The 21,564-nt window shown below is 48.4% G+C and overlaps 1 protein-coding gene across 1 annotated transcript in view; it reads right to left on the bottom strand.

Moving 5' to 3' along the window:
* Positions 1–697: 697 nt before the first annotated feature.
* Positions 698–21,564, bottom strand: part of arid1b (AT-rich interactive domain 1B) — a 133,430-nt gene continuing 112,563 nt past the window's right edge. Inside the window, exons 8-20 of the mRNA XM_068752058.1 lie at positions 15,754–15,875; positions 14,262–14,365; positions 11,662–11,868; positions 10,950–11,165; positions 10,415–10,667; positions 6,674–6,815; positions 5,364–5,536; positions 4,408–4,540; positions 4,089–4,208; positions 3,889–3,964; positions 2,947–3,679; positions 2,746–2,876; positions 698–2,488 (exon numbers count right to left, since the gene is read on the bottom strand). Coding sequence (XP_068608159.1) covers positions 698–2,488; positions 2,746–2,876; positions 2,947–3,679; positions 3,889–3,964; positions 4,089–4,208; positions 4,408–4,540; positions 5,364–5,536; positions 6,674–6,815; positions 10,415–10,667; positions 10,950–11,165; positions 11,662–11,868; positions 14,262–14,365; positions 15,754–15,875 — 4,201 coding nt within the window. The remainder of the gene's footprint in view (positions 2,489–2,745; positions 2,877–2,946; positions 3,680–3,888; positions 3,965–4,088; positions 4,209–4,407; positions 4,541–5,363; positions 5,537–6,673; positions 6,816–10,414; positions 10,668–10,949; positions 11,166–11,661; positions 11,869–14,261; positions 14,366–15,753; positions 15,876–21,564) is intronic.

The raw sequence follows: 21,564 nt of genomic DNA, 5'->3' as shown, positions 1-21,564 counted from the left end.
ACTTCCTTTGACAGATGATAATTCTCTCACGTTGATTGGCTGGTGTAATGCTGCCCCATCATGGCCTAAAGCACACACTGCAGGAGGGATGACACCATTGCTCTCAAAAAAGGGACAGCTTGCTCTAGTCCTATTGCACAAATTATCTTCCAGCGATGGAGACATATACATTTTCACTTTAAAAAGTCAGTGTTTTTTTTTCTCTTCCCCCCACCCCTTCACGAACATCGGAAAAAAAAGTTCAAACTACTGTACAGTTTCACATTTTTAAATAAATACTCTCCATTAACAAAATGTCGATGAGAATATTAGCATTTATAAAAACTGAAAAAACAGCTCAACGACTCATCGAATCAAAAGGAAACACGTATAATTGAGCACCAAAATCTGGTGGCAGCTTTGGCTAACAAAAATAAAATAAGTAAACAAATAAAAACCAAAATGCCAAACCAAATATCAAATGTAGCCATCCAACACCCGCAGGTATTAAATACTTGTATTAAAATGAGTTTTACCCACTTATTTTGTTTGTTTGTTTTGAACAGGATCCAGAGGCTATACATATCTTTCACGTGGATACTCCTTTAAAAAACATTTTATTTCATTCTGATAAATAAAATAGAACCCCCCCCCACACACACACACAAATATCCGGTCTGTACTAGCGTCTGCCGTTCCAGTCCCGACTCTCCTCTTGTCATGATTTTCCCATGTGAAAGAGAACTTGGCAAATAACAGCCCCGACTCCCGCGTTCAGCGCAGAGGAAATGGAGATGTCCAACAATCGGCTTTCGTACAGCACAAACTCCGTCTTGTTCTCCTCCACTTTAGCCATAGCCAACAGGCCTTTAGCTGCTCTGCACATCATGTTTGTGCTCGGCGGGTCCACATGGGGGTGCCCCATGTGCAGCAAGCTGTGAGGGTTCTGCTGGTACTGTGCCATGCCGACACCGTCCTCCAGGAAACCAACCACATTACCCACGCTGCCCTTCTGCATGGCGATGACGCGCGCCGCCGTGGGGTCACCTTGCGCCAGGTGGGAGAGCACAGCCACCGCCATCTCTCTGTACACCTGCGCCTTCCTCTGCCCAACGAATCGCACCAGGATGGTGAAGAGCTTCTCCTGGCGGCCGAAGGGCGGCGTCGCCAGCAGGAGGTCGACGTTGGCGCCCAGGATGCTCAGCTTGCAGAGGCATTCCAGCGCCAGTCTCTGGGGGGTGAGCTGGGAGTGGGGCGCTGCCGATGGGAAAGGGTCCTGGGCCTCGGCAGAAGGGCAGACCATCCAGTGCAGGAGGCCATCCAAGATGGGGAGACAGATGGTGTCTGGGTAGGTGGAGAGATCCAGCTGACCCGAGATGTTGGCGAGCGTGACCATGGCGTTCTCCCTCAGCAGACTCAGGCACTCCCGCCACCACTCCTCCTTGCTACTCGACAGCCCCGGGTCCTGCCGCTCATCCCTCCGGTGGCCCGGGGGCCACCGGTTCCTCTCTGGGTGCTGGTGGTGCAGCAGGAGCAGCTTGCCCAGGAGGAGGACCAAAGCAGGGTGGCGAGACATGTCGGAGTCGTTCCCCGGGATGAAAGACAGGCTCCGGACGATGTTAGAGACGCAGAGGCAACGCTTGGCCAGCGAGTCCTGCCAGGCGGACGTCGTGGAGAGCGGCGCCTCATCCAGGCAGCGGGGCTCGTCCTCCAGCAAGGTGATGTGATCCTGCTCCCCGTCCGAGTGCACCCTGAAGGGGTAGGACGGCAGGGAGCGTGCGGGATGGCCGTGAGACAGGGCGTCCACGCGAGCACACAGAACATCGTCAATCGTAGCGATGATGCGTTTCAGCGGTCGTCTCTCCTCGTCGTCCACCTCGGCGTCCTCCCTGCTCCCTCGTCTCGTCTCACCGTCCTTCCGGGCGGTCGGTTCACTCCGGGGTTCAAATTGTGTTTGAATGTGTGCAGTGGAGTCGCCCCCACCCGCCTGCCAGTGCAGCAGCCCACTGGTGAACTCCGTGATGTAACCCAAGTGCTCCGTCTCGTCTTCAATCAGGTCCTCTTTGTGGACGACCTTGACGGGGAGCTTGTCGTACTTGCTGGCTTGTTGAGGTTTAGGCTCTAGATCGACGCGCTCCTTCTTGCAGTCTGGCGGTTTTTCGCTCTCTTCTTCCTCCTTCCCCCCGTTCTTGTCTTCCTCCTTCCCTTCTGTCTTTGCGTCAGACACCTCCGCGCCCTTCACCTTTACTGACTCCGTCTCTTCGCTAACTGGGAGCGCCGCCTCCGCCATGGCTCCTGCTTCCTCCGGTTGGGTCTCAGCTCCCGGAGCCGGCGCGGGTTCGCGTCGGACAATCAATTCCGCCTCTCTACTCTCTGCTTCACGGTTGGAGCCAAGATCAAAAACGCTTTTCTGAGTCATGGTCCCCACTTCAAACTCTTCCAGGATGCCAAAGATCTCAATCAGGAAACGGCGGAAGTACTCCACTATCAGCTCAAGGAATCCGGGCAACTGGTCGGACAAAGGGGAAATAAAAGTCAATCTTGGCAGAGGAAAGTCAGACAGGGGAATGCAAGCCGAGCTTCCATATCTGAGAGGATCATTTTTTTTTTACATTCAAATCACAACTGTTCATGTCAAAATGTCACAATGATCACCTGAACGACAATTTGGAAACGTTAATCTTGCAGATCAGGAATTGTGTTTGCGTGTTCACACGCGTGTTCCTATTGGCTGAATGAATCCCGCCTTATTTCAGGCAGTCGTACCTGGGAGAGGTTAAAGGAGGCCACGGTGCTGTCGTCATACAGCAGGATGTTGATGGTGTCCAGAGCCCACGTGCTCTCTGCCAGGAGGCCAGATTTCAGAGACATCATCACACGCCAGGCCTCAGGCGTTCCTGTGAAAAATAAAATGGTGATCAGACATATGTCATATCCACGCCTGCTTCAGTAAGGACTCCATCTCACCCGTGTCCTTGGAGCTCAGCCTTCGCCGGGGCTTGAGAATCGGCATGGTGGCCTCCATCGATCCGAGCGGGTAGTTGAGGTCTCGCCTCAGGTTGGGGGGAAACTGACAGAGGGCTCCGCCGCCCTGCGAGCTCATCATACTCATCCCAGGCTTGGGCATCTTCATGGGCGACATAAACGACGCTTTGCTGGGTGACATCCGAGAGTCGATGGAGCGCTGGAAGGCCCCCGGGCTGGGCGCCCTGGACAAGTGGTTGGCCATGGACGGAGAGTTAGAATAAGAAGATGGCTGGCGTGAAGAAAGGGTAGCCAGGCCTCCCGATGATGACATGTAGGGAGACTGGCGGTGCCACTGTTCCTGCCCGGCCCGACCATCCATGTCATCTCGACCAATGGAACCGTACGGCGGCATTTGCGATGGCGGCCCCTGTCTGGTAGGGAAGGGATATCCCAGGTCTGTCCTTGATGGCCACATGTTGGGGCCATCGGTGGCGTGGTTAGGAGTGGGCCCTCCTCCCATCATGCTGTGCTGGCTCTGACCCGAAGGGACCATGCGGTCACGGGAGTACGGGAAGGGGAACTGTCCCTGGATGGGTCTGTGTTCAGAGTACCCGCCCCCATAGTGGTTGTACATGTCCGGCTGCTGGTTGCCATACTGCATGGCGTACATGTCACCCTCGTGCCTCTTGGGCGGGGGGCCATACATGCCGTCCATGGGCCGTTTGTAGCCGTGCTGGAGCAGAGGTAAGAAAAATCCCTTTTAATGATTAAAAAGCTGACCTTGCAGCTCAAAATCAATAATTCAGGGGAGCGAAAAATCAAACATAAAAAGTAATTCCTCCGCACTAATTGAAGTAAAACACGAGATGTATTTATTCATACAGTACACCTGCAGGCCGTAATTCTACTTCACATTCTGACACAGTGTAAAAGCAGCCTCACCTGTTGCTGTGGGTACATCCCAGAAGGATGCATCCCATAAGGAACGCCGGGATACTGCTGACCGTAGCCATCGTGTCTGAAACACAACAGGGAGGGAGAGGAATGAAGAAAGGCACTCATTTGCTCTGTGTGCGTGTGTGTTTTTTTTTTTTGTCATTGTGCACACGTGTACTCTATTACACACACATGCTTGTGCTGACCTCTGCTGTGAAGGGTATCTACTGGGAGAGTACATGCTGCCCTCACTGTTAGATGGCCCCAGGTTGTTCTGGTTGCCAGGGGGACCCATGCTCCCCTCCATCCCCATGACGTGGTCCGCCCTAGGGGGCGAAACAGCAGGAGCGTCTTCATGCCTCTGACGTTACAACATTGACACTGACCACGTGTTTTTTTTTATGTCTTTTCCGTAAGTAAAAAATACGATAATTACAGACTTTCAAGTCCGCGATGGAGAAACGTTTCGCTAATAATGAGACGGCACAGCATCACCACGCCTTGTCGAGCGATTTGTGGGCTTACCTCCTGTCGTATCCGGGCCCGTATGGATACGGCGACCGCTGGCTCATGCTTAAGGCTGATGGGGGTCGTCCGTACATTTCCTGCATACCTCCACTGGGCATCTGGCCCGGCATGTAGGGATCAGCTCCTGCCACTGTGAAAGAGTGCAGCAAATGAAGCCTGAGTGTAAAACATCATGAACAAAGTGGGCGAGAAAGCAGACTTTAACAAATAACATGTCAAAATATGGTCGTAAATTGATGCGCCACTGTCTGCGCACCATCAGGGGGCAGTCTTCCTCTGTGAATATTCAGCAGGCCTGATTAGACCTTTTGTTCTGAGGCTGCAATTGTTGTTATGCAGCTAAACAACCCCCCCCCCCCCCCCCATATTATTCATTCAGACTCCATTCTCTTCATCCTTCAGAGGGAGCCGCTATCTCCTCCAACGCCACGGCTTGTTTTGGAAACTAAACCACATGAGTTGGTCTAAACAGGTGCTTCTCAGCGGGATTGGAGGGATGAAAGGTTGAAAAAAATGAGCAGGATGAAAAGGAGGAACAAAGTTAGGATGAGACGGAGGCAAAGCTACAAGAACATCAGACGGGCTGGTGTGTTTTTCCGATAAAGGGATGTGTGGCGTGGCACTGCTCGGCTCCTTTCATGGTCTTAGCAGTAAAATACACACACAGTCGCGCACGCGCACACACACACACACACACCTGATCTAAAGCCTCATGGTGACGAGACGATGAATTAGTCCAACGAGACAGACAGAAGAACAATGGCTGTCGTGGAGTCATTTTTTACAAAGAACCACTCTAAAAACTTTTAAAATGGCGTTTAAATGTAAATATCGTAATTTAAATGCCATGCGTAACTGTATGCAAAATAGTCAGTAGTCTCATAATTATTAGCAAAATGGGGGGGGGGGGGGATCTATAGGTCTTAGTCTTTGAATAAAAGGATGCCACTCACTTTTCCTCATCCCTGCAAAGGGGTCCTTGGTGTCATACTGCATCCTCATCATCATGTCAGGCATATTGAGCCCCTGCTGGTAGGGGGCGGAGGGGGGCAGGGAGGCAGAGCGCTGCTTCTGGAAGGCCGGGTCGCTCACATCTGAGAAGGGGTCCTGAACGCTCACGCTGCTCCTGCACAGGATGAGGAGGCGAGCAGGGTTCGGGTGCACGGATTTCTCATTAGATGCAGTGTAGTTTAGTTTCTATTTTGTAAAGTCAAACCATTTGATGTTCATTTATTGATTTAATGATGGGTGTTTAAGGTGCAGACTTCACATAGGTTCTAAAGGACAAAGTATTGTGTTTAAAGTATTAGGAATAAATGCACAAGTACTGAAAGTAAAAGTACTCCTCATGCAAAATGATACCTGTCAGTGTTTCATTACTTTAATGGATTAGTAATAAGATAAGCACTACTGTAGAACTTTATGAAGCGCCAGCTGCTTAAAGTACATGCAGCAGCTAAATATACTGCTAAACACGGATAATAGAGTTTATATTGATTAGTAATTATGACATGCATCAAATAAATGCAACGGAGTGACGGCTGCTGCAGATATTATTATGATCATATATTTACAAAAACTAAAAAGCAGTGCTTAAGCAAATACTTAGTTATTTTCCGTGACAGTTCTTTTTGTATTTATTTGTGTCATGCAGATTTACTGCCAACACGGTCTTAAAAGACACCGAACGTACCAAACGCAGAGGCAAAACAAACAACCCCCCCCACAAAACAAAAAACACTCTGCTAGGAGACAACTTCTCACATAAAATATCACAATCAAAGCAAGAGGAAAAAGCCTTTTCCTCTCCTAGTCTGCAAATATAATCTGCCACAAAGACAGGCGTGCATTTCATAAACAAGAAATCAGCAGAGGAGAAAAAGAAAATTTACAAAAAAAACCCCCTGAAAAATCATATAAAGCAAGTTTAGAATTCAGCGCAAAAAACCTGAAATTGACATTTTAGAACAATTTCTCCATTTCCCACGATCTGAAACTGAATGCATGACATTCGTTCACGTCCACACAGTGGTGGTCAAGCAAGGGGCGCACAGAGCGGCGTGCACGTTGCACACGACAGCACAAACGCAATTAGCTGCTGAATTCATCTACTTTGACATCACAAAATCTCTTAATAGCAAAATCAAACCCCAGCTCGAGCTAGTTCAGGATATTTACGGTTTACAGCTAGTGTAAAAACAAAACCATCAAAGATCATATCCGTGCAACACAGACATCTCTCCCTATTGTATTCATGCTGTACCTGTTAGGAGGCAGTGGCGTGACCTGTCCCAGAGGGGTCGTGGCGGGTGTGGGGGGCTTCAGATCTCCGGCTACCTCCGCTGTGGAGCTGCTGGCAGAGGACTGGGGCGTCTGCGGGCCTTGGAGGGAGCCGCCTGAATGAGCTGGGACACAGAATTATCGTTTTTAGGATCAGTATTACATGATGTGAGTAAGTCACGCAAGAACACTGCCAGAATTTCAGATGGTAGACATGGGGGGGGGGGGATGTGATCAGATCTGGGAGGTGGTGCATTAGAGAGACAACTTTCTACTTAACGGCTAAAGCATCGAAAACCGTGGAGCCACACGAGAGACGTGAGCTCCTGCAAGCCAAGGCTGTCAGGATGAGCACGGAAGGATCGCTTGCCAGGGGGGGAGGAGGAGGAGAAGGGAGAGAGAGAGAGAGAGAGAGAGGAAGGATTTCTCAGAGGGAATTTCCCTCATGGGGTTTCACAGTGCGGCATTTTTACTTGAGAGCCGTTTGAAGATGGTTCAACTTCTTTTTCTTTTTTTCAGGTGCCATGGACTTTATGATGGGTTCATGCAGAGGGTTGAGCCTGAAGGCACGCATGAATTTAAAGAAATACACTGTGCATATAACTATATATATATCTGAGCTAATAATTCAGCAAATGCCTGCTGAATACAAGCACCTGTAACCTCCTTCTAGAAGGAGTAGAACTCCTCACAGAGACTCGAGCAGCTGCTGGAATCGGGTTAGCATGCCCTTTTTTTGGGTTTTGTTATGACACCACACATTTCTGTGAATTTCTCATTTCAGATGACTCGAAAATCAGAAGACAAAAAGAATCCCCAAACCAGATAAAGCCCAATGGAGAATCATTCCCAGAAGCCGGTTTAATGTTCCGGGTGGGAGACGACAAAGACAGAAAAGAGAATGTGAAAGTATCCTAATGAGGATTTAGCGCGGGAAGACTTCCTCTGGAGGAGCCTCGGTGGCCTTTCCCTGCGCTGCATGTTTCCATGGGGGGGGGGGAGACTTAATTTTTAAAGATTCATGCTAATGCTGAATTATTCAATGATGCCCCCTGCCTCGATATCACAGGGAGAGAGACAAAGAGAAACAGAGAGAGAGAGAGAGATGGTGTGATGGCTATCCCACGATGGTGAACCGAGAAGGAGCGCCAAATTCTCCACTTCCTGGAATATCCCTGCTTTGGAAGCATGGACGCACACGCACATATGTGCACGCATGTAAAAAAAAAAAGAAAAACAATGGTGGGAACACCCAAGGCTGAAACTTCCGTTGTTCCTAAAGAGCAGGCAGCAGACGGACCCAGAGCGGCGGCGGGACGGAGAGGGAGGAGGCTGTGAACTCAAGTGCCCTCTGCTCCACATTTAGAGCAAGGCAAGAACGACAGAGGAGGAGATGAAGAAAAAAAAGTGTGTGTCAGCGGGTGACATAATCAGGAGGGGGGGGGGGGACAGAGGGGAGGAGGGAGTCAGTCTGCCAAGCCAGTTTTGTGAATGAAAGGTGATGGCGAGGTCGAGTTTGTTTACGTTCTACATTCCAGTCCTCGTTAATCACCACACACACACACGCACACGCACGCACACACACGCCACCCTGCTGGACAAGCTACCTCAGTGACATCATGGTGCTGTCGGTCTATATAAAGGTGTCAATCGGGCAGAATGCACTGCAGCGCATATCAGACGAACACGCTGAGAACGGATGGGATTCTTTTCCATCCTCTGAACCGGCGATAGCAGCACTGCCATGACTGGATAAACCCCAGCTAGGCCCCAACCAAAGGGGAGGGGAGTAAAGGCAATGACAATAAAAGGCAAAATATATCCATGTCAAAACTAAAAGGAGTCTTAAAATATGATTTGTTGTAGACTCATGCACACAAATTACCTCTTTAAAGAAAATGCCATTTTCAAATAAGCAACATTTCATTTCCTATTAGACAGCTTTTTTTTTTTTTTTAGATTTGACAGTAATTTGCCTTAAATGAAAGAAATCCAGCTTTTTCCACCACCATGTATAATTTCCACAGCTCTTAGGCCAACAACATCTCTGTTGCTTCAGATAATATTATTCTGCTAAAAATAACGGCTAATAAGTGGCGACAAGGCGACGTCACCACACTTAAGTGAGACGGAGCATGAAATACAGATTGCGAATGAGTCAACAGCAGCCAGCTCGTCTTCACCGCTCCAACCCGGGGGGGGGGGGGGGGGGGGGGCTAATGCCGAAAGCGAACGCATCTGAAATGTCAATCATAAACAGGGTTAATTTAAAGGTTACCGCATCACGGGAAAAAATATCTGCCGGTTCCGTGGATTCACGCTATAAATGAAGTTTTAACTTTGAAAATAACACAGCAGGTGTCTCCGAATTGATCGGCGTTTGCCCGTTATTTTTTCATGTTCATTAAATGATCGGCTGCAGCAACGGCTTTCTTCTACACTGCGCCGTCTTTTAGGTGGAAATAACTTCATTTCTCCAACACAGAATAAACAACAGTGATCAGTCTGCAGACTATACGATGGGAATTTCACAACTTGCATTTGGTTCTTTTTTTCTAAGAAGTTTTATGAAAGGCAGTGAACGCCTACAAAAGGTGCTTCGACGTGCCCAGCCTTCCTCAGGACCAGCTCAGATTACGCAGGTGGTTTCCATCTTCATGTTTCACAATGGAAGTGGCAGCATGATGGGATTCTGTGATACTGACGCGGTCGGATCCCCTTGAAAACGGGGGGACGCATTATGAAGTGTCAAGAGCAGGATGGAACATGTGTGTCTGTGTGTGTGCTCGGCTCATGCACGCAGCAGCATGTGCTCTTTTCCACCTACCAGGAAAAAGTAATCTGCAGTGTCTCCGGCGGGTGAAGCGCTCTGACGCTCAATTTAAAAGCCAGGGTCACTTTTCCCATCTCCGTCGCAAATTAGAGACGTGACCTCGCTCGCTCAGTGTCCCTCCTCTCCTGATCCTCGCATCGTGATTGCACACAGCGATGTGAATGGGCGGTCCGCACAAACAAAGGGACACTTGTGTTACGGCGCAGCGCCAAAGCAGCGTTATTTAACCTCTAAAGGAGCGCGATCCAGCAAAGGTGAGCACACGGGTTCGAGGCAAGAACGGTAATCGGTAAAGGAAGTGAAGAATCGTGTTCAGGCAAGCTGGAACCGGTGGAGGAAAGTATCAGGTGTGCTCTGTGATCGGGTGAAGGGAAAGGTCTACAAGACAGTGGTGAGGACAGCCATGATGGACGACAAGAGGGACAGTGAAGGTTAGACGTTTTGGAGACAAGCTCAGAGAGACCAGACTTTGATGGTTTGGACATGTCCAGAGGAGAGACAGGGACTATATCAGTAGAAGGATGCTGAGGATGGACCTGCCAGGGAACAGGGCTAGAGGTCGACCCAGGAGAAGATACATGGAGGTAGTGAGGGAGGACATGAGAGTGGCTGGTGTTGAAGAGGACGATGCAAAGGACAGGGTGAAGTGGAGAAGGTTGATTTCCATCTAACGAGGAAAGCAGCTGACGAAAAACACTCCAACCATTTCAGAATTGACCTCTTGCATGCCCGACACACACACACTCTTAATATTTCAGCACGCCACACAGCCCTGGGCTCCTGATCGGCTGCCAGGCCCGTTCTTACGCGCTATATTGTTCCTCCGGTGATCCCCGACACCTGTGGTGTTGTGGGAAACAACCAGTGAACTGTCACGCCATCGGGCCTTACCAGGTGAGGGTGGCTGGATCTTGACCTGCTTCCTGCTGTCGCCTCCAGCCAGGCTGCCGCCGCCGCCGCCGCTGCTTGTGCTGCTGCTGCTGCTGCTGCTGCTGTCGGCCGGGGGCTCCTCTCCCCGCTCCATCTTGCACTCGTAGGCAAACAGATACTGGATGTACTGCTTCTTGAGCGAGCTGGAAGAGCTGCTGGACGTGCCCACATTCAAGTTAGAAGACAGCTCCCGCCACTTCTTGTTTTTGTTTACCTGACAGGTGGAGGCAGACACGAATAAGAATGGAATGAGAATCTCTGGGTTGCTTAGAGAACCCCCTCCTGCCTACGTCAGCCAGAGTTTCCTAGCGGCCTCCTCCACAGACTTGTCATAGCTGCCTGCCGCCAAACTGCTGCAGGGCCAGACAGCTGCATTGGTTGGACAATGGATAAACTGCCTGTGATAATAATCCTAACCATAATGTAACTTAATCCACTGTAATCTGTAATCTCGATCCCACCGCATCAGCACCAGGCGGGCTTCTTCTGCTTTTACCATGGCGAGGCCTCCGATCTCTCGGACCGCGACGTAGAGCCTCCAGAGGTCCAGCGGCTTCTTGCCCACGACTGGAAGCTGGCCGACAGGTGTGCCCCTCTCCTCCATGAAGGTCAGGTATCGCTCCACCCAGCCCCGCCTCTCTGGCTCCACGCCCAGCTCAAACAGCCGCGTGATTCGCTCCCCACTGATGAAGGAGGAGTTAGTGTTGGCTTTCTGTTGGAGGAAAGAGAGAGAAAAAAAGGGCTCACTTTAGAATTGAATATGACTAAAAGCTATACATAAAGCTGCTATGCTAACCCCCCACACACAGTATGTACTGTATCCTGGTATAAACTGCAGTTTGATTTCCTCCGCTGTGTCCTCACACTGCCTGTCTGATACAACAGCCCACTCTCCCCGCGGGGATCATTAAAGTTTCATCCCGTAGTTAGACATTGTAAAGTCAGACACAAACGATTATTTGGAACATTTTTGTCCAGACTGTGTTTACTTCAAAGTTCATTCACAGCACATTCATATCCGTCAAGTTGAAACGTGTGGGGGCGAAGTTTAAGCCCATGCAGCCTCGCCCCGGCTCCGCTCCAGGTCTGGAAAGGCTTCCTCTGATCAAGGAATTACGGAATAATCCCTCAGTCATTCAGAAATCAAACATTTTGTCCTGACATCACGGTCCATACAGAGACTCATCCAATGCAACCCTAGTTCTTACGGGACTGGAGGGGGTCTTGAGGGGCCAGGGGGGGCTGCTGATGCTGTCGCTGTCGTCTCCGTGGTATGAAGACAGGCTGGCTGGGCTGGGCGAGAGCGGGGAGGGCACGGGAAGGGCGCCGCCCGGCGTGGCTGGCTGCGACGCACACTGCTGGGAGCCGCCGGCGGTGCTGCTGCTGCTGCTGCTGCTGCTGCAGCCGTCCTGGAGCTGGAGAGGACAGACAGGTGAGACACACAACTTGAGTTGTGTGAGAGGGGGGGGTTCGCTGTTGGTTTCGTTCACTCAGCATCAGAGAAACTCGATGTGATGCCAGAGTCTTATTTTAAATCACTACTAATCGCCTTGTTAGAATTCTGAAATGTGGGGCCAGCGTGTAAAATGTGATCTTTATTGGAGAGTCAAATACTTTCACATAATCTTACATACTCCAACTCAAGCAGTTACAATTCAATGCATCAGTAAAAATACGCATAATGGGACTTCATAGGGGCAGTTAATGGTAAATGTATTTTAACGGCATTAAATGACAAATGTAGGACTTTTCTTGAAATCATTAAATCAAGTAATTTCAAGCTTAAGTAAAGTAACTGATTACCAGTCCTCTGCTACCACCACTTATTTTTATGTCTATAATTTATTGATAAGATATAGCCAAAGTGCTGCATTCAGAATTTGGCAAATCATAAAAGTAGAATCATTAAAATGTAATAAAAGTACTAAAAGCACAGCGGCCCATTTCAGAATAACGCATGTTATATTACAGACTCTAATTAACTGATGCTTGTTCTGGCTGGTAAATGTTATAATTGCTGTGCAATTAATTGGCGTGATGGCAGATCCAAACTTTTTTTTAAATCCCCCAACTGATTGGCTGTTGGGCAAAAAAGTAGATGATGATATCCCATAATATCCAACCACATTGGTGTCTGATCTGGATCAAAAATATAAGAGACAAGCTGATCCAGAATGTTTAAAATGTATAGTGCTGATGGAAAATTCACTACCATGGTAACAAATAAAAGCGATAGAGACTCTAACTAAGATAAAATTAAGCGACAACCTGGATAAACACACCATTAGTGAAATATAGTACTAGTACTAGTACTTTAATAACTACCAAACTATGAATGGTATCAATGTGACTCCAAATTCAAATGGCAAATAATAAGAGGCAGAAACTTATGATCGGACGACTGCTTTAATAACATAATGTGGAAACTGAGCTGCCTTAGCAGAGCTTGTAGAAATAATTAGAATATTCAATACCGAGTTAGCGCAGGAGGCAAATGAACGCAGTGAGTTAGAAACTCTCATTTTTTTCATTTGTTCTGTAATGAAGTAGACGTTTGAAGTAGCCTTAAATGAAATGGCTCAGCCCACAGTTGCGGCGCAGCACACTGCAAATCCACCCGAGTGCATGTCTCGCTGCCGCCGTCTCGCTCTACATGCATAAATGCACGTGTTTGCATGCGTTATGCTTAACAAGCATGCGGATCAGCGCGTATTAGGCCGTGTCTGCGTTTTGTGCGAGTGCGTGACTCTTTATACAGTCTTCAATTTGTGTAAATCAAGTCTTTGTAAGCCCCCGCCATGGAGAGCGTGCGTCTCGGCCTCATGTTTGTGTGTGTGTGAAGGAGAGTGAGAAGGAGGGAAGCTTGACAAGCGCTTCTGCTCTGTGTTCAGAATGGCCATGTCAGCAAAACCCCATCTTTCTCCCTCTCTCTTTCCCTGCCTTTCCTTCTCTCCTCCCTCTCTCGGCAGACAGATCATCTCTTTCGGGAGCACTGGGGGCTTTCTGGCTGCTCTGACTTCCTTAAATAATTCAGAAGGCCCTACTACTGTAATCAGCAAAATAAAAGACATGGATTTGGAAAAGACGTGTAGTGGATGTGATGGAGGCGAGTGAGTGTTTTTTTTTTGTATGTTGGTGTGCAGTGTATGTGTGTGTTGGTGGGGGTGGGGGGCGTAGCACAAAAACAAGGGGAGGGGGCAGCAGCAAAGTGCAGATATCTGTTGTTGCTGAGCTGAGCCAAGTTGAGCTGTGATTGTGGGGCAAAATGAAAAGTCAGCATTGTGTATTGGGGAGTGTGCATGTGTGTGCATGTGTGCGTGCATGTGTGTGGATGGAAGCACTGCTTAAGAGACGACTGGTGAATATGAATGTGTGACGGGTGAGAAAGGTTTCTTGTTTTTATGTTAAATACGTGAAATAAATACAATTTATTTGAGTGTGTGTGTGATCTCAGTGTAAAACGCGTGCATTTATATGCGCATGTGTGCAGTAAAATGCCCAGTCCTCTCTTTTTTGCAGCTTGCAATGGCGAAACAAGAAAAGAAGAAGAAACAGAAGAAGAAGAAGAAGAAGAAGAGCGCTGGGGGCAAAAACAAAGCGAGGAAAACATTAGGAATGGTAAATGTTAAACAAATCATTAAATATGGCACGAAAACAACAGAGGAAGGGCCCGCTGTGCTGAGGCAGCATATGCTGATCAGATGTGCTGTGCTTCATTAGGAGAATAAGATCAAAAAAAAAAAGCAAAAACAAAAACAGGGGGCAGGAGGGAGCAGCAAAGACAGACGAGGAAAAGGTGAAAGGGTACCTTTGCTTTCTGCGGTTCGGTGGCGGCGCCGCCGTCATCTTTTACGTCTGCTTTCGGCTTTCCGTCTGAGCTAATCATCTCATCTCCCGACAGTCCCATGGCTGCTTCGCCGACAATGAGGAAACATGAGGAAAATATTCACTGATTATTGCCAACAAAACAAAGCAGAGGAATAAAAAAAATAAAATAGTGAGCCGTGTCTAAGGTGAGTAAACTTTGTTCTTTTATCATGAAGATGAAAATTTCCTTTAAAGAACTGATGCTGAACTCAAGATTTTTTTTTTTTTAGATGTTTAATAAAAAGCTTCGTACAAAAGGTGCCCTCTCACCGCAGCAGAGTGAAGCGGTGCACTCGGTGTTACGGCAGATCCAAACTTTTTATTTTTTAATCCCCCATGTGAACAATAGTTTTGTGAATCCTCTGAAAGCAGCTTTTTTTTTTTTTAGCTCCAGTGTTTTGTGTCCATGGCAAAGTCTGCTTTAACTCCATTCCACACATGCTTATCTCCCCTAAGTTTGTCGTAAGAGTAGAAGGACGTCCACGCGAGGCCCACGCCCCATCCTCTGATGCCACGCAGTCCATGCGGGGGCCGCGTTGCTCTGACTCGAGCAGATTGATGTTCCCTGCTAAAAGCAAACCGGTGCAGTCTTTCAACCTTTGCCGGCTTGCACATCTCTCTGTTTTTTGCGAGGCATCATTTACGTTCGGGCAAATTCAAAGCGGCAAACGGAAAAGGGAAGGTTATCGCGGGAGACATGCCGGCTGACAAGAACATTTGTCTCTGTCTTCAAAGGTATTCACAAGGTTTCTCATTGACAAAGAGTTAAGATCTTTCAAGAGTACTTTTCGCCGTGTATTTCTAATTACTAGAAAGACGGGGTCCTTGCATGCAAGGCTCCTCTCTTCATTTTTTTCCTTCTGTGCCGCAGCACAGTAGGTAAGGTAATCACTTTTTTTTTTTTTTTACCATGCCCAGGGGGCAAACCAGATGAGGTTTGTGGGAAACCTTGGCGCTCTAATTCGTTTGAAGTTTTCTAAATGTCACGCATTCTGATGTTTGGTTTTTGAATAAAAGGCGCCTTTCATTTTGGGAGCCTTAGAGCTCTTCGTGGATGTTTTTTTTTTTTTGCAACAATGCAGCTGGGCGAGGGACTAAAAGAGGAAAAAGGACGTCCCACATGAATCCTTTTGTCTCTGGAAGGCCATACAGGAGACGTAGGAACTCTCATTTATTTCTTCACCCTTCCAGTCCTGGTTTGCATTCAAACCAAAGCTATGAATTAATCTTAAGTAGATCTGTTTGACATTCATCTGGAGGTTGGTGCTTTCTTAAATAAGGAGCGACGGCGATCATACCTCCCCCTTTTTAATCCTTTGTATATACTGGCTGGAAGAAGAAGCTGAATGGACTTAAATCTGAAGCTACGAGCTTCTGGGTCGCTATAAAGTCATTTATTTCCCTACTATCTCATTGACCTTGCATGAATATACCTGAAGGCGGCACATTGTAGGCTGGACCGTGTGAATCGCCCATGTCTGAGTGGCTGTTCCCCGTCGGCTGGCTGTAAGGGACGGTGGCGGCAACGGCGTTCGCTCCTTGATAGCTCCCTTGCCTAACGTAGAATGATGGGGGTGGGGGGGGGGGGGGGAGAGACAACAGAACGGGAGACAAATCCAGTTTGGAATCACAATGTAATAACAGAACGTGAAGAGATAAAAACGGCTCTCATCGAAAGCTGCAGAAGAGCAGAAGTCACAAAATCGTGCAGCGATGCTATCTGGCAGCCTGTCGCTGCCGTGCCCCCTTATTGTTGTCGATGAGACGAGCAGCATTCAATCTAAATGTCGTAATAAAAAGCACAGTTGGAAACATATCCCTGATCAAACAAAGAGCTCGGGCTAAGATTGAAGATGAACATGCGGCATTAAAAAAAAGAAAAACACTTCCATCCTCTCTACTCTGTTTTCTCTCTGAGCCCCCCCCCCCTGACATTCTCTACCCCTCCAACTCCCTCTCCCACAAGTCATAATTTAGCTAATTAAGGTGTGCTTTTGGAGAGGAGAGGATCATTTTATTTGTTGCTATGGTGACAGCAGAAATCAATCCTGCTCAATCTCCCTCCCCCAGCCTCCCTCTTTCCCTCTCTCTTTCTCCCTCTCTGAGGTGGCTCATCACATGGTGTTGCAAGTGACATCAGAGGGGGGGTTATCTGGCAACCTGATGAATGTTATCCATCCATGTGTGTGCGTGTGTGTGTGTGTGAAGGCGTTTATCCAGTGACACGGCGGTAGAAAGGGAACACCATGTTTGGAACAATTCGGTCCATCTCCTGCTGGCTGAAGATTATCTCCTGGACGACCGCATAAAAGGGGAGACAGATGGAGGGGGGGGGCAAATGCAAGGTAAAGAGAGAATTGAACGGAAAAGAGAGGAAACATGGCTGACTGAGACATGCCGGATCAAAGCAAATAGAGAGAAGACAGGAAGCAAACAAAGAGACGGGATGAAAACCAACTGTTGGGCAGCCACGAACCACAACGTGCGCAATTTGGTGCTGAATCCAACGTGGTTTTATTTGTATGAAGAGAGAAAAAAAAAAGGATAAGTGGATTTATGTCCATCCCAACCAACTGGCATCTGCCTCTCTTTCATACGCAGACGTAATGCCTCATGTTGGAACCGATGCACATCGCCTAAGAGGAGGGATTGGCTTGGTAAACCTCCCCGTAATCTCATCTCACAGATGTAATTAGTCATAGAGCATGGCTGATGATACATATGTAATCCTTCTATGGGGGGGGGGGGGGGGGGGGGGGGCTGAGGTGCGGTGGCAAAGAAACGAGCGCCGACCAAATGCGCCCAATAATGTGGGGAATATAAACTCCTTCACCGCTGCCTGCATGTCCCCAAAACGCCTTCTGTGAATTAACCTTTTGATCACTGCTACCTTTCCTCTCAATTAAAAAAGCACAGAGATGGGAGTAAAGAAAAAAAAAAGTTTAGAGGCGCCAAACGCCTGCAAACCTCATTCATCAACTCCCTAAAAATGCCCCTCACCCACTTTAAGCAATATAAGCAGAAGCTCTCATGTGTACGGTGAAATATCCAAATCAACAACAGCAGCAGCAGCAGTGGTTGGAGGTTTTCAGCTGTGGCGCTCTCCCATTATGACTAATTCATGTCATAAAAAAGCCCATTAGAAAGCACTTGATGGAGGCTTTGCACAGCGTTTAATCACACTTAATATATGCATGTGCCGCTATCGGGGGGGGGGGGGGGGGGGGGGCACCACGGCGCATCCATCTTGCTCTTGGGCACCTTTTTGCAGGGTAAAAAAAAAAACCATCCTGTTGCGGCAGAGAGAGAAAGAGCGTGTGAAAGAAGAGAGTGGTGGTGATATGGAAATGGAGGAAGAAGAAGAAAAAGAAGACCGGAGGAGGAGGGAGCGAATTTAAGGCAAGAATCTAGAGCGGTACGAGTATGGGTCCCTGGTGGACCGATGGGAGGGGGGGGGGTGCATTCTCTGCTCAGGGCCCCTGAGCTGTTCCATGAGACTGAGTCGAGGGAACACGCAGTCAGAAACGCAGAGACATCGGCGGCGTCCTCACACCATCAGGAAGGGGGCTGAGGCGAGGAGGCTCGAAACTTCTGCCCAAGTTTTATGGAGTTTCAAAGAAAGCACAGCTAAAGGTTTTGCTATTCTGGAAGGCCGAGGAGCCCCCCCGTCTCACACAAAATAAAGAGCCGTGAAAAACACACAGCTGTTTCTTTATTAATCTAAAAAGACGAATGCATCTCCTTCCGGTTGATTCCATCTCAACGCGCGGCTCCTCTTTCCTCCTTATTTCTAATTCTACACACACCGACGCGCGTTCGTGTCAGCGTGTGCTTGAGCATGTCCTTGTTTTCATGCGTGGGGTGGGCGCTTGTTGCCAAGGGGATGCCATGGTTACGAGGTGCCAGCCAACCAGCTGACGGCATCGCTCTAGAAGTGGCGGCGCCTTTGTCCTTCATTCGCGGTGACAGGCCGCGCTGATGCCTCCCAGCGCTGATAACGGGAAGAGACAGCAGAAGAGCTGGGACTGCAGGAGAGTGTGATGGCTGGTTGCCCCTCTCTATTGATCCCTGTGTGTGTGTGTGTGAGAGAGAGAGAGAGAGAGAGGCAGCTCGATGGAAGGACGGAGTGGATTGGCTGGAGGCCATGAATTATATATGGACCCAATCTGTTCTCAGGGCAGCTTGGACTCATAGCTCCTCCTAACTCCTGACTCACCACACACACATGCACACCTACACACACACACACACACACACACACACACACACACACACGACCCCCTAACAGAAAATAAAAGGACGGCTTTTAACATATTAAATCCAGAGAAGAGCTACTCTTCCCGTCTCCCTCCCCTCTTTCCTCAACATCAAACAGCTCAGGATGGATGGAGGAGAAGCCATTTATTTTACCCCTCTAATGAAAGCAGAGCCCCCCCCCCCCCCCAGCACTGCCAAGACTGTGAGCGACGAAGCACCACAGGCAGCATCCCCCGTTCTTGACATTCAAGCGCTGCTCTCTTATTTATTTAGTAAATTTACTTACTAAGGAGGTCAGAAATGAATTATTTGGCGAGGATTTGCCTGGCAGCACTCTGGTCTTCCCTCTCCCAACAATTTCACTTTGATTTACGGCTCCTTTTTTTTCCTCTTTGCCCTGAGCTTCGCTCCTCTTCTGCTAAATGCTTAGTTTTTTTCCCGACAGAGCTTCGGGAACTTTCTCGCGGAGTGTTGCCGGCAGCGGCGGAAAGTCATTTGATAAGCCAATTTCTGTCCTCACAAGCTGCTGCCAACAAAAAGCTTATACTATACTTTAATACTTTCTGTTCTCTTCCCCAGCATCAATACATGGTGCCTCCCCCCCCGAAACACACTCGTGCCTACTCCACACTGACAGGCTTGACACCGGCCATGTTTTTTTTGAACATAGCATGTCATCTTACTTGACAACTGGCAGCATGCTGCACCAAAACAGTCGACGTTTAAAGATATTACCAGGAGAAAATACGAGGATTTCAAGGTTAACCTTGCATCGATCTACTTTGAAAATTATCTTATGCATTAGAATTAGATTGTGCAGGATTAATTTGTCACTGAGTTGTAATAACAGCAGCAACAGATGGAAACTCCACTTCCCATAGATAACAAAATCCCGATTAGCCAGACTCTCTACGTCTTTGCCAGTAAAAGAAAAAATCTAGATTTGCTGCTCTTTGAAGTTTTAGCAGATCAACAGGATGCTTTTTTTTTTTTTTTTTACTTATGATCAACAGTGTCCCCCCCCCCCCTCCCCCCTCAGACACCAATCAAATTGATTAACTGATGAAACAAGGACACTGTTTTCTGCCGGTCGAGAAAAAAATAAAAACTCTGAGTAAGATTTAATCATGACCATCACCTCCGACCGTGGGATACCAGAAGTGCCCCACCCCCCTCTGTTCATTTGCCATTCTTTTCACTCAATGAAGCCAGAGTGTGTCTGCGCTGGGGTGTGAGTCAGGAGAGGAAGGAGATGGGGGGGGGTCAGAGGTGGGATTATGAGTGGAAATGTGGTGAAGGGACTCGTTTTAGGGGAGACGAGAATAGCCAATGACATCACTATTAACTAGCCCCTGATTTGAAGGTCTGCTGGAGCGCGTGGCTGCAGCAGCTCCACTAGGGGTCGATGCATCAAAGTGTCAGACTAGACTAACAACTTGTTCCCCAGACTGAGACAGACATCGGGACGAATGTCTCTGAATGTTGCGCTGAGATCTGGAGGGCAAACGGGGGGGTGCTGGAGCCTTTAACTACAGGTTTTTTCGGAGTCCAATTTTCTCGTGATCTCAGCCTCAGATGTTCTAAAGTGGGATCTGAGGAAGAAAAACATAACAAGGCTGAGCTGGAGACGGCGGGGAACAAAAAAGCAAATTGGGAAGAACAAAGACTGAGGGAGATAAAACAGTCTTGGTAGGATAACAGAGCTGCGCGGAGACGAAGAGTTGGTGGAAAGAGTGAAACAGGTGGGAGGAGAGAGAGAGAGAGAGAGAGAGAGAACAGAGGCAGACTGGGATGGATGAGAGAGGAAGAGTGAGTGATAGCAGACAATAACAACTCTGAAGGTGAGAACAGAAAGCGCCGCTCTCTGCAGAAATACGCATTGTGAAAAAACATTTAAGCTCTATTTGTTTTTGTATTACACCAGCTAGTTTAGAAGCTTTTCTTTTTTTTTTTTTGTTCCAAACATTCATGTTTTCCTCCTGATGCTTGTTCTGAATAAACACAGGATCGCAATTTGGAAGTTAGCATGCATAGCGATGCCGCTGCGGCTGAAAGGGGGAAAGAATAAAAAAAAAAACAGATTCAGAATCAAAGGACGAAGGCGTCGTCGTTCTGGATGCCTTTGGCTGCAAATGAGATCTTTGGAATCCGCTGAAAATGGACGATGCGATAATGATAAAGCACCAGGCAGAGGCAGAGAATCCAGGGAATCCAAAAGGATCGCTGTTCGGACGGACAGACAGGTGAAGATGGAAGCACGCAAGCTTATGCATGCAAACAGTGGAGGAGAGAGGAGAGAGGAGAGAGGAGAGCCTCTCCTCCTCCTGCAGGCCCACAGTGAGGCGACACCAGTGTCTCGGCGGATGTGAGTGGAGACTGACAGCCAATCTGATTGGTCCCAGCAGCACAGATCACGTCATGCCTTTTCTTGTTGACAGCCCAGCCATCTCTTAGTGGCCAGCGTTAGTACTGCTGCAGTCTGTGTGTGTGTGAGTGCACTGTATGTCCTATAAGACTCTGATGATGATGATGATGATGCTGGTGATTCAAGCAACACTGACGAAAGCGATGACATCAATAATAAAATTAGAATGTTAAAAATGATGACTTGTTTTGATAGTCTACTGACGCACACACACACACACACACACAGTTTCAACAGTACTTAAAGGCACACACACGTGTGGTCTGAGGGCAGTAGGTGAGTGATGAGGTGATAGGCCTGTGAGATGGTGAGCCAGGGTGGGATGTGGACCAGTGGGTGTGGGTGGGGGGGGGTTGCATCTCAGCTGGGGACCTCGCATACGGAGGCTGCCTGCAGTTCGGTGCCCCCCCCCCCCCAGACTCCCAAAAGATAGAGAACTTCATCTGAACCATCACGGCTTCCTCCAGTCCGTCTCATGCAGCAAGAGAACATTAATAAGCGCTAATCGAGCACCTCGGCCTGAACGCTGGCGGGAGCGCTCCCGAGACGCCCCGTTAGATGG

The sequence above is a fragment of the Brachionichthys hirsutus genome, chromosome 18, assembly GCF_040956055.1.
Source record: "Brachionichthys hirsutus isolate HB-005 chromosome 18, CSIRO-AGI_Bhir_v1, whole genome shotgun sequence".
Classification (NCBI taxonomy): Eukaryota; Metazoa; Chordata; class Actinopteri; order Lophiiformes; family Brachionichthyidae; genus Brachionichthys; species Brachionichthys hirsutus.
This window is presented reverse-complemented; position numbering and strand designations above follow the sequence as displayed.